General features: G+C 42.9%; 3 protein-coding genes across 5 annotated transcripts in view; 2 read left to right on the top strand and 1 right to left on the bottom strand.

Annotated features, from left to right (window-relative positions):
- Window positions 1–2,485, top strand: part of ryr3 (ryanodine receptor 3) — a 53,349-nt gene extending 50,864 nt beyond the window's left edge. The window contains exons 103-106 of the mRNA XM_019883118.1: window positions 21–85; window positions 685–785; window positions 878–929; window positions 1,835–2,485. Of these exons, the coding sequence (XP_019738677.1) occupies window positions 21–85; window positions 685–785; window positions 878–929; window positions 1,835–1,930 (314 nt within the window). The 3' untranslated portion in view covers window positions 1,931–2,485. The remainder of the gene's footprint in view (window positions 1–20; window positions 86–684; window positions 786–877; window positions 930–1,834) is intronic.
- A 29-nt stretch (window positions 2,486–2,514) lies between these two features.
- On the bottom strand, window positions 2,515–14,116 carry aven (apoptosis, caspase activation inhibitor). Its single transcript, XM_019883112.1, has 6 exons — window positions 13,860–14,116; window positions 12,666–12,831; window positions 4,599–4,669; window positions 4,231–4,326; window positions 3,753–4,038; window positions 2,515–3,321 (listed from the first exon to the last, which is right to left on the bottom strand). The coding sequence occupies exons 1-6, from the start codon at window positions 14,046–14,048 to the stop codon at window positions 3,176–3,178; spliced, it is 954 nt and encodes a 317-aa protein (XP_019738671.1). The 5' UTR covers window positions 14,049–14,116; the 3' UTR covers window positions 2,515–3,175.
- Window positions 6,184–17,841, top strand: chrm5b (cholinergic receptor, muscarinic 5b). 3 transcript variants are annotated; one of them, XM_019883110.1, is made up of 4 exons: window positions 6,184–6,461; window positions 8,073–8,226; window positions 8,341–8,809; window positions 14,515–17,841. In XM_019883110.1, the coding sequence occupies exon 4, from the start codon at window positions 14,597–14,599 to the stop codon at window positions 16,115–16,117; it is 1,521 nt and encodes a 506-aa protein (XP_019738669.1). In that variant the 5' UTR covers window positions 6,184–6,461; window positions 8,073–8,226; window positions 8,341–8,809; window positions 14,515–14,596; the 3' UTR covers window positions 16,118–17,841. The 3 variants fall into 3 exon arrangements, with proteins under 3 accessions (XP_019738669.1, XP_019738668.1, XP_019738670.1); XM_019883109.1 differs by lacking the exon at window positions 6,184–6,461 and having other exon boundaries at window positions 7,815–8,226; XM_019883111.1 differs by lacking the exons at window positions 6,184–6,461; window positions 8,341–8,809 and having other exon boundaries at window positions 7,815–8,226.
- The last annotated feature ends 45 nt before the right edge of the window (window positions 17,842–17,886 follow it).

Genomic DNA, 17,886 nt, shown 5'->3' with positions numbered 1-17,886 from the left:
ACTGTTCCACTCTCCTACAGGTTTGATCATTGATGCCTTTGGTGAGCTGAGAGACCAACAGGAGCAAGTGAAGGAGGACATGGAGGTGAGAAGTCATTTGTGTCTCGGGGTTCTGGACCAAAACCTGACAAGCTAAAATCGAGTAAAAGAGGATAGTCCTAAAAGACATTTTGCCCATATGGTGCTTTCACCACACCACTCCACTCCCATGTAGCTAATAAAAACTAACTGAAATATTAATTGGCGCACTGGAGCTCTACACCAAAGCAAACAAGGTTGCACACAATAGAATTAAATTGAATAGAATGTCATTGTCACTGCTACAGAAAGACTTAAAAAGGTGTGGATGGGGATTATTCCTGGGAGGTGAGTCTCTTCAAATTGTAAACATGTTATTCATTTTGAGCAACACTGCTTTGACTACACAAGGGATGGGCAACTGGCAGCCACACTCTGAGGGGCCCATGAATTAATTACCCCCACCCTCCCATTTTTTTATTATTTATTTTTATTTACCTCGCCGAACTGCGAATATGCAGGAGTCGACTGAAGTCTCAACTACACTCTAGTGAGACCTCAGCAAATCTTGGTTCGTGTCATTAGGACGTTACAAAGGTTAAGCTAGCAGACAATTTGATTGACGATAAGGCTAATTCTGTTCTCTCCTTTTGGCTCCTCTCTCAGACCAAATGCTTCATCTGTGGCATCGGGAACGACTACTTTGATCGCACGCCTCACGGTTTTGAAACTCACACTTTACAAGAGCACAACCTTGCAAACTACCTGTGAGCGCTACAAAAATAACCCTGAAAATATACACATATGTATGAAATGTGTCTTATTTTACCAACACGCTAACTGCACTTCCTGGCTGTAGGTTCTTCCTGATGTACCTGATTAACAAGGATGAGACGGAACACACAGGCCAGGTACGTGACTATAACAAGACAGAAGATTTAAATTTAAACTCACACATCCCTGTGATGTCGAAATGGGACATGAAGCAAGAAAAACATGCAGATGAAGAAAGACACTGGTGTTTCTGACCCTTCACTTAGTTGGTTGCACTTGTTTCAGCCCACTTGATGGGTTGCATAAGTGCAGCTTTGCAGGAGGAGGAAACAATGCGTGGGTTTGCTTTGACTTTTTTGCCATTACCTTGTTATTGGCCTCCTTGAAAGATGCACTACGGTTGATTGTCATTTAGCAGAGATTCTCAAAGCTGCGACCAGACGAGGCAAGACAAAGTCAATAACGACTACACTTTTGAAGTCTTTCGCATCCCAGCTGCATGTCACCAAATCTGCAGTCACGCTCTTGTAATTTGAAGGACGATATCATATTTTCTCATTTTGAAACACTCAACTAATCCGCCAGAATCGTAATGTAATGCCGCCGTACAGATGTGAACGTATCATTTGACTGAAATAGAATCCATTTTGGAATATTAAAAAGTGACGCTTCATAATGTTCTTATTAGTCACAACAATAAAAGTTGTGCAGATGATGCGCCATAAAGGCAATCGTTTAACGACAACGAAGGTCTAACTGTAGATCATAAAAATGTAAGCAGTGGAGCGTGAGATGGCTTGAAGCCATAATACTAATTGGACCATTTCCACAGTCAACGTGGGTATTAAAAACAACTGTTCCAACACTCCAGGGAAAAAAAAAATCCTTACTTGCAGCGTTTTCAAGTGTCGGTCCGCATAAAAGTCACGCATGCCACAACAACAGGTGGCGCGAAGGAAATTGTTTTGACAATTAACCTGTATTGTTACATGCGAAAATGTTCAAGGTTCACTCCAAATTAGCGTTGTCCTTTTCCCTCCAGGAGTCGTATGTGTGGACGATGTACCAGGAAAGATGCTGGGACTTCTTCCCAACCGGAGACTGTTTCCGGAAGCAATACGAGGACCAGTTGGGCTAATGACAGCGTTATCTGGTGACTTTCTATGATCTGAATCAGACTGTGAACATGACTTCACTCGAGTTCACCAGAAAACTTGCTGATAAATGTAGCAACATTTCAGAAATAAATGACACTGAATTTGGATCAATAGGCGGCATCCAGGTTGGTACCAGAATGCCATGACACTCGCTTTTATGCAAATCACCTTTTCACCTGCTCAACCTGAATTTTCCGACACATGTGAAACTTGACATCAAATGTTTATTTTTGATCACACTGAACACAGAAATGAGACCTCACATCTGCCTTTCAAAAAAAAAAAAAACTGTTGTAAACATGACTTGTCACTTTATGATACAATTTAAATGCCACAGTGCCTTTTGAGAAACTATGCAAAAGGACACTTTTGTCCCTCTTGACTCAAAAAGTGGTCACGGTTGTGCTAATTTTGTGGCTTTTATGTTCAAGGAGAAAAACAAAAAACATTTGTTGTATAAAATCTAGATGTGTAAATGTTGCTCAGTTTGTATTCTCATGCCTGTTTGCACTTGTTTCCACTCCAGAGGAGCCAAACAGAAAACAGAAGAAAAACACAATGATGCTAAATCAGCTGCTGTTTTATGGAAACTTACATTACACGCCCACACACTCACAGGTAGTAGTTTTGCATTTATTTGAATGAGATGACAGGAACGAATAAAGCTAACTGAGGCAATAAGACCCACATGCTTGTTTCTCTGTTCTAATACTGACATATTTGATCGGTCCAAGGTAAAAATCTGACCTCTGATAAGACTCACTGCAATCACACTCATTTTAACACTCATCTACTTAAAGGAGGTATTATAACCATTTGTTACCATGACAACCAGGGGCAGAGCTCGGGCACTGCGACAAGGGATGCAAGTGGCTACTTGTTCACAAGCAGCCCCACTGTATGTCGACAAAAGCGATGAAGAAATGAAACGGTAATTTATATTTTCATTCATGGAGGGAGCACTTAATCACCCAGCCGCCAAATGACACGAGTCAATCAATGCAGAGCTGCGCATTTTGTGCAGCGTTTCTCAGCGAAACAAAATTCCTGACCCAGCCTCTGTCATTTTGCTTTGGGGGTGGGGGGCAATCGAGCTAAACACAACCAATGTGCCTATTTGATTCAACATCTTGAGGGCGCGATACCGTGTGTGTGTTTTGGTTTCTACTTGTCCAGGTTTTTGCTTGCAGCTCCTGTTTTTGGGCCATAATCGACGTCTCTGATCGTCAGGAGATCATGCTGTCCAACCAGTCTTCCAGGTCCTCCTCAGTCATTTCCTGCCTGACAGAATTGGACTCAGGGGGTGAAATTTGGTTTTCTTTGGCCTCTTCTATCTTCTCTTCTCTTGGTACCTCAGTCACTGCATCACAATCTGAGGTTTGAAAGAAGACATCAGTGAAAGCCTTGTTTTCCCCCCGGCACAAGAAGCTACCGAGCTGGTTACCAGCCAATCGCAGGGCATACAAAATCGAACAACCTTTCGCGCACAGTCACACCTAGCGACAATTAAGTTCTGTTAATCTGCCATGCAGGTAAACCCTGGTCTCAGGAAAAAATAATCTGTTATCCTACTATGGGAAGTTGCGCTACATCCGTGTAGACCTGGCCTTCGGATATCATTAATCTGCTCAATTCACACTGAAATTACAGCAGGAGTTCAGAACATTAGGGGAGATTCTGCCATCAATTAATGCCATTTGGCTAGTTATTTAATTAGTGAACATTTTTCTATCGTACAAGCAAAATGCATTGAAATGCACATCTGCATTATGAACTGAACTCATTATCATGCTCGGTGCTAACCTTTCATCACATCGGGGCTCTCAACGTTGACAGAGTGGCCTCCTGAGACAGGACACAGTGGTTTCGCTAAAGTGAGCAGCTGGTCCAACTCTTCATCCACGTCCTCCACCGAGAGCGGAACAGTCCTCGAGGGAGCCCGAAAGTCAGAGCTGGCGGCGCTGCTTAAAGTCTTGGTGAGATTAAGATCAGTGTCGGGGTCTTTTGGCAGTACGGATGATGGGGTAAAGGAGGGCGTCTCCTGTTTGGGGGCCAAAGTCATTGTGGGCAAATTGACTGGTGTTGAAACCTGCAATATAAAACAAGAAGACATGACTTCGAAACGGTTTATTTGTATAGATTACTTTGTCTTCTCGTAAAACTTTTCATCTCGGTGCGAGTCTCCATTCTCCAGTGTCATTAATCCTGCGCAACGTGTACGATTCTCAAGAGGAAACAAATCATGATGTTGAATACTCTTGCGCGCCATTTCACTAGCTACCTGAATGAGCTCAGCTTCCAGGTAGAGCCTCTGATGAAGAGGCACTTGTTCGAGTCTCTTGGCCAACGCCGGGAGGTCCACAATCATGGTAGATATCTTGAACAAAAACCAAACAGTAAAGTACATATGAAAACATGCGGCTCATACATTCAGTGAAGAGAAAGCTAATGTGTGAATATTAGCAGTGTGCTTCTAAATGGAATTCTTCAAGCCAATAAGCAACCCTCGTTTGGAAAAAGAAGTAAATTAGGCTTCGGTGTTGGTGGGGGGATGGAAATATTGAATCAATCATGCTGTTCCAAAATGTGCACCACATATTAGGTCACCTTGACGAATCAACGGCTTTCAAAGCAAGAGTATAGATTTACCTGACTGGAAGAAAACGTGTCCTTCTCCCAGTCTTTTTCTTCAGCAAAGCGGAATTGAGTGAAGCAATCCCCTGAGGATGACAGTATTTGATTTAACACTTCAGCCATTTTGAGAGCAATCTGATTTACCGGACGATGTCATGACACATTTGTTCATTTCCAAACAAAGCAAAGCAATCATAGGTGTTGTGTAAAGAGTCAAGAACAGTACCAACATGTTGCTTTCCCACAAAAAAAAAAAGAAGCAAAAAACGCACTGAGGGCTCTCGGAAGCATGTAAGCACAGAGGTTGCGTTGTCAACAAGTCGGAAAGCTGCAGAAGCACGTCCATCCGTCAGCCCCAACTTGTGAACATCTTTTTTAGCTCTAGTGGCAAATGGTGTGCGAATGGACATGCTGGAACACATCACCCACAAGAACTGTAAAATGAGAACAGGCACTGGCCGTCAGGGATGAAGGGCTCTTCAAAGCTCTCATTATAATTGCGCTCATCTCCACATCCGAGCAGGAATATGTCATTTGAAGTGCAATAAACAGGTGGCTGGGAATATTGCAGACAAAATCATTTCCGAACCAAATTTGTTTGAAGATAAAAAGGGGGAAGTCTATAATTGCCATTGTTCAAAAGTCTGACAAGCGACAAGTTAAGTCGGGGGGGGGTCAGTGACCCGCAGCTCTTTAGCGACGCCCTAGTGGCTATGCGCTCAATCAAAAAAAAAAATTATATATGTAACATCATCTAGAACTACAACTTTTACACAGAATAAAGGACAGGAGGCTGATTTTGAGCAAGGAGGACACGAAAATAAGACTAAGCCAGAACTAGTCTCTGATGATGGTGGCCGCTTGGCTCCAAACCGAAGCCACATCAATGCTAAACAGTCAGCAGGTGTACTCTCAGGGCGGAGTCACAAACAGCGGACCACGGGTCAGTCTGACAAACACAGATGGAGGCTCAGCTGGAGACCTGACAGAAGAGCGGTCGTCGCTCGCTAGCATGCCCGGTGTGCCTAATATTGCGGACGTGCTGCTTTCATGCGTGGCACTCGGGACCATCTGTGGTTGTCCTTGACTGCTTTGCAATACAGAAAGTGATGGGGGTCAAAAAGGAGAATCTGTGGGAGGGTTTTTGCTCTCTGGCGGCGAGAGAAAAATGAGGTGTGAAAAGAACCGCTTTCAAGGTGACAGAAGCTGAAGATGGTCAGCTTCACGTGACAGCGGGATGAAATCATGCAACAGCTGCTGGTGTATGGCAAGACAATCACTTTGTCAACCAATCCTAATTATAACCCAAAGCGGCATGACAAATGAGCAATAGGACAAAAGTGGGTTAAAAAAAAAAGATTGCAGAGCCACTCAATGTTTACTCTGAAACCTCAGTACTGTCATCTTCAAATGCAATCAGTAAACGAGGCATCAAAACTGAACTTCTCATTTCTCAGACAGCCCACGAAGCAAATGAAACGTGCAAAACGGTGTCACTGAAATCCCATCATCGCCTTCTCTGGTAATAGAGACACTTCCCCCCCCCCCCCAATGCCTCCAGCTACTGAGACTCATTTTTCTTTTTTTTTTTTTTTTTTTTTTAATAGAATCTTACGAAACAAATTGAAATTGGTTTGGGTAACAGGGCAACTGGGAAATCTTTGGCAGAATGGTAAATTAGAAAAAAAAAAACTTCAGCACCATGGATGTCCCGTGTTTACTCTTCTGTTACTCTGCTTAATATCCCTTCAGCCCCGAATTCTCATCCTCCTCCTGCACCGTCTCCTTCGGTCGGTAACTGGCGAACAACCTGCCTCCTACACGATATAGGAGCCCTCTGACACCCTCAACCTCGATCCATGGAACATATCAGTTCAGGTAATCAGTCGGCATTGACATAGCCATGGCAACAAGAATCTTATGACAAACTTCCAAAAAGACGATGGCTCAGTCGAGGGTGTAATCTGCCTTTTAATCAGATGGCGAAGGCGCCAGCTTGCCAAGGCCCTGAGCAGCAAACGCAGTGTTGAAAATGGATGGATGCCTATTTTAAATCTTTTACTTTCTGGTTTTGTTGCTAGCACGTTCCACAAAAAAAAATGAATGGATGGGAACCAAATTCAGAAAAAAAGACAATTAAAAAAAACAAAATCAAGTTGTGTGCCGCAACAGTATATTTTTCAACTTGAAAACCAAAGAGACAACAGATTATCAGTGTTTCTTCTCACGCTCAAAGGAGACAGAATAAGAACAATGCACCCACTGACGGCTAAATAAAGACTTGGTACTTTGCCTTTGAACAAGCACCAAAGTAACAGAAGGCTTAGACATTCCTTTTTTTTTCTTCCCCACAAGGGCCGCAGTACTTTACAAGTGACAAAACACACATAAAATAGAATTGAAAACTGCAAAGGCATTTCAACAAGAGACCAAAGTTATCTGTGATCATAAAGTGATCCTCAAAAGTGGATGCGTACAGCGCACTTTGTTTATGGTGAATCTGAGCCAAGGCCAAACCTCCGACTTGTAGAGCAAATTGTACACGTTTGGTTTCGACCAATTTTAGTCATCAAGATTCATGTGTTAATTCACAGTAATCGTACAAACAAACAAAAGCGGTTCGGGACAAATAACCTCGACTGGGCTAATGAATAGATGCTACAATGTGTTTAAACAAATACATGTAGATGAGGTGGCTATTTGTGACAACTGTCTCCTACGTGTGTCATCGCTGGAATTGTTGAATGCTGTGAGCAACGAAAGCCGACCTTGTTTTCTGGCTTTTAAATGGCCGTCATTGATCTCGGTGTGACAAATTGCCATGGCTCTTGTCGGCGCTTTAGGTCGACGTCAGACTTGAATCATTGGTCCATCTTGGGCAAGTGTCAAAAGTCACTGCCAAATGTAACATTCGATGGATACGCATCAGGAGGGGGAGGAGGGGGGGATCAAGGGTTCTATTGGCATGACAACTGTTATTCATCACATAATAGGGAGCATCAATGTGGGAGACATGGATCGTACAAAGCAATTATCTTTAATTGAGGTAAGAGAATCCTGACATTGAATGACTCAGTGCTTCGTTTGACGCCGCACTGATTTGAAATCATTGGAGTTTGGAAATGACAAAGACAGCTCAGACAATGACACCGTTCTCCACTATCTGTCGGCAATATATTCAGTAAATTGTGAACCTCTTTAACCCTTTCAGGGACACAGTGGTCACGACAGCAGTCACTACAGTGCACGAAAGGGTTAAGCATCCCCTCAAACGGTGCATTTGTTCATCTGGAGAGAAGCCTGATTTGTCAAAGAATCAAATCAATCAACACTGCGTACAACAGGTGCTTCAGCAAAACATCGTCCCTTTTGCAAAGACATCCATCCACATTGACTCCTCCTCAGACTCCTCCCCCCGTATGCTTGACTGTACTCCTTCTACTCCACCACCTCCTCACCTTTCCCTCCATCCTCTTCCATGTTGCTCAGTACCCTGGTACAGGATGAAGCTATCAGACGCGTGCGCTTTGGAATCGGTGCTTTGGATCAGCAATTTGCTTGAGGACAGGAGCATCAAACCCTTGCGCATCAACAACCAGAGTTGCGGCAAGGAGGGCCAACGGAGTGAATAAAACTTTGCAGGGTGAGTGAAAAATGATTTTTATAAGCTTTCTTGGGTCTTCTGGGAAGAAAGAAGACCTTGAGATATACATCTATATCAATATAGACTCTTGTGATTTGTTTTGTGTCTCTCTAGGACAGCTAAATCACAATTTAACGGGGAAAAGGTTCTGACAGTACCGACGTGGCCCCTCGCTGCAAAAAAACAGCTGTTGCATCTTGTCCCAGAAATAGACTCGGACGATTCAGCACGTTATGGCGCGATATTGAAGCTCCTTAGCAACTGATGAGGATGTGCGACGTCGGGATGACCAACCGGTATTTGACAACCGTGTTTTTCACCTCGTTGGAGAGTCAAGCGGGGAAGAACAAAGTCAGCGAGAGGGAGAAGGGGAGGGGACCAAAGAGCCGGCGAGGGAAGGTGTGAAGCCAACGTTCAGAGAAAGGAATCAAAGCGCCACGCTGACAGGCAAAAAGCCGGAGGGAGTCAAAAACTCTGCCAAGCGGAAGGAGGAAAGAAAGAAAAAAAATTGACAGTATCAAAGAATTGGCCGAGCGCCCATTTAATGCCGGAGGATTGCGTTTTGCCGACAAAGCCACGAGGGGTGAGTCTGTTTTCTGTTTGAAGTGGATATTATGACAAGAAATTCAACACATGAACACTTCCCACACATTTCGCTGTCCAGTAAAATTGGATTTTTAATTTAATCACACAAAAATATTGATGGTTGAATGAGCAGCTGGCGTTACGGTGTTAAAAAACAAAACAAAAAAAAACTGCTGCACCAGATGGGCTGCCAAAGTGGTAATAGTTCAAATTCCTAGTGTACATTTATGCCATCCAAATAGAAATAGTAGCTTCACACTTTCTCTTCAAGTTACAAATATGATCATTAACCTTGGACGTATATAAAGACTATGTGCGCCCGTGTTGCGCGTGTCTATTTTGGAGTGAGAGGAATGAAGACTGAGTTGGTTAGATATTAAGTATCATTAAAACGCCGCCACGCGGTCATGCTTGCGGGCGCTGATCCATTTTTGAAATAAAAGACGTTCCGGCATAAACGGGTTTATGCCACCACTTAGTTACTCCGATTAACCTCAAATGAAATTTTTATTTTAAGTTGGCTTTCCTGTCTGCTAATTTTTTTTTTTTTTTTCTGGCAGAAACTTTAAGCTGGTTTTGTCAAACCAAATTATATGCCTTGGTTTTACTTTCCTCTTTTTTTCCCCCCAAATTGAGTAGTACAGCTTCTATCGTGGAAAACTTTTACAAATTGTTAACCTTGGCCTATTTTTTTTTTTTTCATAGAACGAAAACCTCAACATGTTTGTGTTGACATCCACCGTACAGGATGACTTTTGCCGAATGCGAAAAAAACAAAACAAAACATGAAACAGAAATGTTCTGTGGCGTACACAAAGCTGGCCCAAAATGAACCATTGCTAGCACGTTATTTTGAGATGACCACGTGTAGACTGTTCCGTAGGATGGTAGCTCAAGTGTCTATGATCAAAAGTGCTGTTTTTAGCCTCACGCCTCCTTCCACCGACTTCACTGTCATCAGCAAAAGCAGGAAAAGCGAGCGAGTGCCTGGAATGCTTTGCTTCCGTGGGGGCATGACATCAGCCTCTAATGAAGTATCCAGAACAACATTGGAACATTTAAATTAAGGCATGATTGCTGCTATTTATATCAGTTAGGAACGGTATCTCCTTCGGTGAACCGCCAACTTGCTAATGCAATTTCCTTTTTGTCTCATTATGATTGAGCCTTGATCGGTGTCCATTAGAGGCCTCGGTAAACCACGGCTGCGTGGGAGTAGGATTGATCCACGTGCTAATGTGTGTGGATGGATGAACGCGAAGATGTAAATAACTAGCACAGTCAATACGACCCTCCCCCCCACCCCTATCCACTACTCACACAGACATGACACGCCTCAAACAAGAGGATGGCAACATGTGTGCATTCGCCATGGCAACAGTAAAATCCACCCCCAGCAATGATCGAACAGAAACCTGAGGAGGTAAAAAAATAAAATGAAAAGAAAGAAACGCCTCAGGGTTACAAAACAATTGACGGCAATTAACTCCTCCGGATAGCCACACAAAATAATGCGTTTTAATTTTCGGAATCGCAGCGGAGCAGAGCGCTCCTCTGGTTTTGAACGGCTTGTTCGGGCGACAGCAATCTTTCTACACAAAATTGATTTGAAAAGACACGGATGGGGTCTTGAAATATTTCAAGGAGCAATATCAGCAAGGTCGCTTGCTTGTAATAGCCTCGGCCTAAGTTGGGAAAAGCAATGAAAATGACTTAGAGGATCCCTTTGTGAACCTGGAAGTGGATGGAAACCAGAAGGGATCACAGTGCAACAATAAACTTCAGTGTTTTGGCTCAGCAGCAGGTGCTACCTACTGTAAAAAGTCAAACCATGGGGCACCAACAAAATGTTTTCTAACCCTTGAAACACAGAACTCTCAAAAGGAAGGACATGTGGCATCCGCTTCCTTTTTTTTTTTTTTTTTTTTTTTTTAATAAAAAGCCGCAGTATAGGATTATATAAATGTAGATTATATAACTCCACTGAACATTTTAGGCTGCATCTACCACGTGTACGTACTACAGCATATAAAGTGATTCCAAAGGTTAAATTTGACTCAGAAATAGTTTTCAACATTTGACTACCGGTAATGTCACAGTGAGAGGTGTGCGCTTACTCCAGGACGCACCAAGACTCAGCAAATTCAAAACCGTTTGAGGAAGGAATCAGGAAAAAATAAAGCCCACTCAGCGTTTGTGAACACTAACCACGCGTCATTGAACCTTCCCCAAGCTCAACCAAAAACTTTTTTTTTTTTTAATCCTTTTCTGGCTCTTGATTCCCTTCAACATAGATTACAATTAGCAAGAATTAGTTGGTGTCAACTCCTCAGGTGATTTGGGGCTTCATAACTTGTAAATGTGTCATACAGGCTGCTAATTAGCGTGAATTATGTGTGACTCTTGGTAGCAGACCAACATTGGACTTTTCAGATTCACCGCCTACATTTCTACAACTGTTGCAAAACCTGATGGTTCATTTGTGTTCTGTGTCATTTCAAAGCTGCAAAACGACATTTTGATGTTGTATCCCTGATTTCAGGGCTAGCTTAATTGGCTACAAAAACATTGCCTCCCACATACAATTAAGTATTCTCTCGAGCGCATCGGCCTCTTGTTGTACAGCATGACTAATCTGACAATGTGGGCAAAAAAAAAAAAACAGACAAGGGATACTGAGCCGCACAAGTCGCGAGAGCACCTTTGCCATGTGCGCTATAAAAGAAAGTCCGAGGTTGATGCATCATTGGAACACTCTCCAAACTATAAAAATAGCAGGAAGACGAAAAATGCACAAAGATAGCTCAGACTTATTACGATGAAATACCTCAGAACTGACTGCCCATAATGATTTTGAAAGTCATTGACAGTAAAATAAATATGTCTATATATATGAACACAAAATCTGAGCCAAACACAACAGGAAAAGCGTTATGACTGAAAGGAACAAACAAGAAAAAAAAGATCAATATGCACAATTTGGTCGATCATGATTTGTCTCATCCGCAATACATTTGTTCCATCCTAAAAGGGGACCACACAAAGTTAAAATTAGACGGAATCAAACTTTAGCTCAGCTACCAAAGTGTAGGTCACAGCTGTGCTGGGATGACACAGAAAACAACTTTGGTCACAAATAGTTATGCAAATCAGAGGCAGCTTGCCCTGAAATTCAGAGTGAGGTTTTAGGTCACCCCCCACTTCCAAAAAAAGGAGAGACAAGCGATTACTAAAATAAAAAGTATTTAAATGCTAATTCTGCAGAAGGCTTGAGCCCAACTTTATTACCTTCTTCCTCATAAATAATAAAACCAAAAGTCGCTATCACGAGTTGCAGAGGTGCATCCATAGTCATGCATTTACAATACTCATAAAACAAAGTTACTCGAGAAAGAAATACGAAAAGCGTTACGGCTGAAAGGATTTTTTTTTTTTTTTTAGTATGTGTATAACAAACAAGAAATAAATGTTTTTGTTTTTTGTGGCCATCTGAAAGCAGTGTCCATACAAGGCAATTAAAAAGGTCCCCGAAGACAACAACACATTTCCTGTTCACTAATTGGGATTACCGAGTCAACCTCAGACAAGTGCAGTCAGACTCGGTGGAATATTTGACACAGGCAAATTTCCATCTGTTTACCTCAAGGGAAGCAAAGGAATATAAAAATAAATGTGCAAGTCAATATGAACAACGCAGTAATCTTTTAGTCCAATGTTTTATTTTCTGTTCAAGTCATTATACAAGGTGTCACCGAAACAATTTGACATAATTTCGCAGGCCAATCATTTCGCCATTTCATTAGTACTTTTCAAGATGATGGCTTCTAAAATGACAGCTTTTTGGGGGATCTTACCTGCAGACCCCAGAAGGACATGGTAGTCAGTTCCTCTTTGAGTGGGTAGATTGTCAGTGGTTTCCTGCTTCTCCGAGTCCTCGTACCGGTCCCAGTTGGACTCCAGTTTCCTCCGGGAGAAAACGGCACTTTGACCCTCTTCTTGAGAGTCACCCTCAACTTGGTCCTGACAAAAGATGCAAATGAGGAAGAAGGGATTCAAAAAAATTATAACATCAATTTTTTTGCACACCAGCCGGTGGAAGATGGATGGAATTTGCTGATTCAGCAAAATGTGGATAGAGAATCACAATAGCTGAGACTGCTTAACTGAATTTGAAAACATTCTGTCACATGATCATCATGCGCTTGGTTGCATTTGAATAATTTGTGCACATGATATATAAGCAAAGGACTAATTGTATTTATGTCAAAACTAGTGGAAGTCTCTTAGTTCAGTTTTCCTCTTGCCACAAAATCAACAAGAAACAAAGCAGTGTTCATGTTTACCTGAAACAATAATAGAGGACCACAGGCTTGTAAGAGATGCCCTCAGGGGGATTTTTATATGATTGCAATCAAGCAGGGCCATAAATCCCAAAGGAGGTCTCTTTGATTGCAATCATTGGGCCCCTATTGTTTCTTTTCTGACTCTGCCATTATAACAACACGGGAATTAGCTGACAGAACCAGCCGGAAGAAGTGAAGAATCCTCTCGGAGTCTAGTGTCATTTTCACAGCAAACAAGGACCACGGATGCGGTGCAGGCGCTGAGTGATCAAATGTGTACATAATTCAAGTGTTTGATTATTTAGCCTTAATCAAACTACACAAGCTGGCAAGATTTCCTGTATTACCTCCACGCCGCATTATGAGGACTGGTGTGATTTTTATCACATGCTGAGTTGCACGGCATAAAAAGAGACTTGTTTTGTTTCAATTAATATCATGTCAGCAAAAGGCTGAAGTTGGAAGTGTGTTTCTCAGTGACGGTGTCGATCCATCCGAACGGCAATACTGTATATCTGATTCAAACGATCACGATCGTTTCAAGCTTCTGCAGAGCTTGCTGATGAGCTGATCGTTTGAATCAATCGTGTTGGAGTACGGGCAGCATATGGCTATCGAACTTTAACAACGACGAAAGAATCTAAAGTCCATCTTTCCGCATGTTTCAGGTTTGCAGTCAACTTTTGGAGAGCGGACTCATTTTACCCAGTGTTGGAATTCCGTTGCATGTGCATCGCCCCCACGTCCGCGACCACGGTGGTGATCTTTTTTGGCCCGGCCGCGGTGGTGGCCTCCTCTGCCTCTGCGATCTCCGCCAAATTTATCGCCGTCGTTTCCACCGCGGCCACCTCTTTTCCAACCGCCTCCTCTGCCTCTGTTAGGTTTACCTTCCATGACAGCCCACTTTGACCATCGGACCGCTTTACGTGTCGTACCTAAAATTCTGTGTTGGTGTTATATCGAATAGTGTCCCGCCAAACACGCAATGCAACGTGAAATCAGTTCCGGGGTTCATTGGTGTTTTTACCAATCGAAAACAATCACAAATATTGGATCTGCATATAATTTTAATAACAGGCAATACGTTATAAAATGGACAAGAAAGTAAACATTCAATTAGCTACTTGGTTTCAACACAGAAACAGAAACATTACTTTATCAGAGCCCGTAATCTAATTAACGGCCTGCCTGACTGGTAATAAGCGACACATTTTCAGACAATGTAAACGCAATGAGAATTTAGTAATTGTAAAATAAATACATTAAAATTGCCCCTGGTCACCAAGCAGCCCCTTATGACCCCAGATTGCATAAAAATGGCTTTATCTTTGTGTCTTGATCTTTTCCTTCTATTTCACAGGATAATTTTATTCTCCATGAAGCCGCAGAGAAGACCTTCCAGCAAATTTTTCAACCACCAACGGGGCAACTAGCACACCATCATGGATGTCGATCCTCCAAACAGCACTTTTGACAACACAACGCATACCCAGGCTGCCCCTCATAGCCTTTGGGAGGTTATCACCATAGCAACAGTCTCTGCCATTGTAAGCTTGATCACGATTGTTGGTAACGTTTTGGTCATGGTGTCCTTCAAAGTTAACAGTCAGCTGAAGACGGTTAACAACTACTACCTACTGAGTTTGGCTTTTGCAGACCTCATTATCGGAGTGCTCTCCATGAACTTATACACGACATATATACTGATGGGTTACTGGTCCTTAGGAAGCCTCGCGTGTGATCTCTGGCTAGCTGTGGACTATGTAGCCAGCAACGCTTCCGTGATGAATTTACTGGTCATCAGCTTTGACAGATATTTCTCCATCACGAGGCCGCTGACTTACAGGGCAAAGAGGACTCCAAAGAGGGCCGCCCTCATGATAGGCCTTGCGTGGCTGGTGTCGTTTGTCCTTTGGGCACCGCCAATTCTGTGCTGGAAGTACATTGTAGGGGAAGAAAAGGAATCCGAGGACCAATGCCAGATTCAGTTTTTAACAGAGCCAGTGATCACATTTGGGACAGCCATTGCCGCTTTCTACATCCCAGTCTCTGTCATGACTATTCTCTACTGTAGGATCTACAAGGAGACGCAGAAGCGGACCAAGGATCTGGCAGAGCTGCAAGGGCTCACAAGCGATCATGTCTCCGAGGGAGCTCAACCGCAAAAACCCACCATTCGCTCTTGTTTCCGTTTCACCAGAGAGAGGAGAGAAAGGAGCCAGGCTTCCTGGTCGTCCTCCAACCAAAGTAACGTGACAAAAACCACCATTAGGTCAGATGAAGTGTGGGTGAAAGCTGACCAGATTGCCTCCTTTAATAGCTACTCCTCATCTGACGAGGAGGAGCGTCACGTTTCCATCGAGACCCCGCAAGGCTCTTTGAGAGATAACGGTCCAAATGACAAGAACGGCCAAGCGACGGATTACACAGATGATCAGTATTTTTCAACCCCCTCCAAGGAGAGTAGTAAAAAGTGCATTTCGTATAAGTTCACACCTGGCTCAAAGGGTATAAGAGGCAGTCCTGCGCCGGCAGCTCCTCCACCTCCCGATGCCGAGCGGAAAAACGCCTCGCCTTCCCCCTCCACTGCCTCCAAGCCGATGGACGCGGGCCTCAAGAACCAGATCACCAAGAGGAAGCGAATGGTGCTGGTGAAGGAGAAGAAGGCGGCCCAGACCCTCAGCGCCATTCTGCTGGCGTTCATCCTCACGTGGACTCCGTACAATATCATGGTGCTGATCTCCACGTTTTGTGCCACGTGCATCCCCACGTCCCTTTGGCACCTGGGCTACTGGCTGTGCTACGTCAACAGCACCGTCAACCCCATGTGCTACGCCCTGTGCAACAAGACCTTCCAGAAGACCTTCCGTATGCTTCTGCTGTGCCAGTGGAGGAGGAAGAGAGGTGAGGACAAGCTGTACTGGTGCGGACAGAACGCGAATGTCAACCACAAAATGACTTGATGGTTAACTCGTGGTTTTGTTGCCCGTTTACCTGCGTCGTGGCAGAGTCGTGGTCCGGCCGCTGTTCGGGGGCGTTTGTAAAGGGGGGCATCAAAAGTGGGAAATGTCGGTCAGCAACGGGAACCGGTAGACCACCAATGTCCGCCAGTATCACGGCACACGAGTTGCTTTTGTCATCACGTTGCTCTTCCCGATATGGTCTATTGTGTCGTCGGCATGAAGTGCTGCATGTGATTTCTTTATTTGACTTATTTTTGTGAAATACACGTCGGTCAGGACATTTTAAATGAATCAGATGTTCCTCCGCAGTTATTAGATTACAAAATAACAGTAAGAAAGAAACTTGAACAAGTGTATTATTTTTATTTTTATTAGCTGTTAAGTTATTTGCGTTCTTGGCACCCAAAGTGACAATGTTGTGTGTGGGATCATAAAGGCTGCATGTTTTTAAATGTGAAATTCCTTTCAAACATACACAAGTATGACACAATGTCGGCTTGAAATTTAAAAAAAGATTTTTCCTGTTAATGAGTCATTTACAGTAAGGCTGAATGACTTGAATCAACAAACTTTTCCTTTCCTTTTTCCATCGTACTGGTTGCAGTGCATTTTGTTCCGAGGGCTAATCTCTTGATCTGCATTACTTCCAACGGTGGTAATATGACATTCAAAATGAATTGGTCATCTGCTTTATTTATCGACATTCATATTAAAGTACAGAAAACTATTCAATGTCAGGTGTCAACAACTACTATATCAAGTGCAGTATCCATAACGCCTGGCTTGCCGTATTTCTCGACGATTGATGTCTGACGCTGTAATATAAGAATCATTGCAGACTTTTGATGATGTCATGTCAAACTCTGTGCCTTTCGCTCAGAGGTCGAATGCCATTTTGTGATCGATTCTGTGGTCATTGTCTGTGCAGTTCAGTGAAAGTGAATCTGTGTGTAAAAATTAGAAGAGTGAAATGAGAAATTCTGTCACAGGCTTACAATTTTGTCTTGAACACAGCCCGTGTGTCCTGATATATTCAGTTGAAATAATTAACTCGGTAGAGATTTTATTCAGTGGTTTTATGACGGCTAAATCGTGAAGGTAAGCACATAGCCGAGCTCAGAAAATGAAGTTTCACACGTCGTGAGGTCCAATACAAGAGCTGTATCTGAAACGCCTGTCCAGGGCAAATTGGAAATACATGGTGGTAAACTGTAACATGGCCTCCCACCACTCTCCGTTTGTTTGACAGGTGACCATGTCCACACTTTGTAATAATTAACATTTTTCCTGACATATAATTGTGCATTTACTTGGCCCCGTGAAGTTTTTACTTTTTGTGAGGCAATCTTTTAGGGATCTTAACACCATTTTTTTTGTGTTCTTCAGAATTCACATCTTAACATGCTTTAAAAAAAAGGGCAAAAAAGACTAGCAGCGCCCTGTGTTCTGAACTTGCAAAAAGGACAACTAAAAAGCCCTTTTGATTGACACTTTTGCTCATTTAATAAATGTCATTGTGATATCTTATACAACTGCCCTCTTTTTTTTCCTCTATCAGCAAGTAGCAAAAAAGGTAGGTTGCACAAAATGCCGCATTTTCTCATCTCTAAAATGGGGCATCAATCTCGTCTACGTCTTTTTTCAGTTGACCTGTGTATACCTTATATTGCCCAATTTAGAAAAAAATATTAAGAGTAATTTTATTGATGAAGCCACTGTACAGTCTTTATCTGTACTCATTTACACACAAAATAAAATAGGATAACTTT

Source organism: Hippocampus comes, unplaced genomic scaffold, assembly GCF_001891065.2.
Source record: "Hippocampus comes isolate QL1 unplaced genomic scaffold, H_comes_QL1_v1.1 scaffold524, whole genome shotgun sequence".
Lineage (NCBI taxonomy): Eukaryota > Metazoa > Chordata > Actinopteri > Syngnathiformes > Syngnathidae > Hippocampus > Hippocampus comes.
Note: the sequence above shows the minus strand (reverse complement) of the source record. Positions and strands in the feature narration are given on the sequence as shown.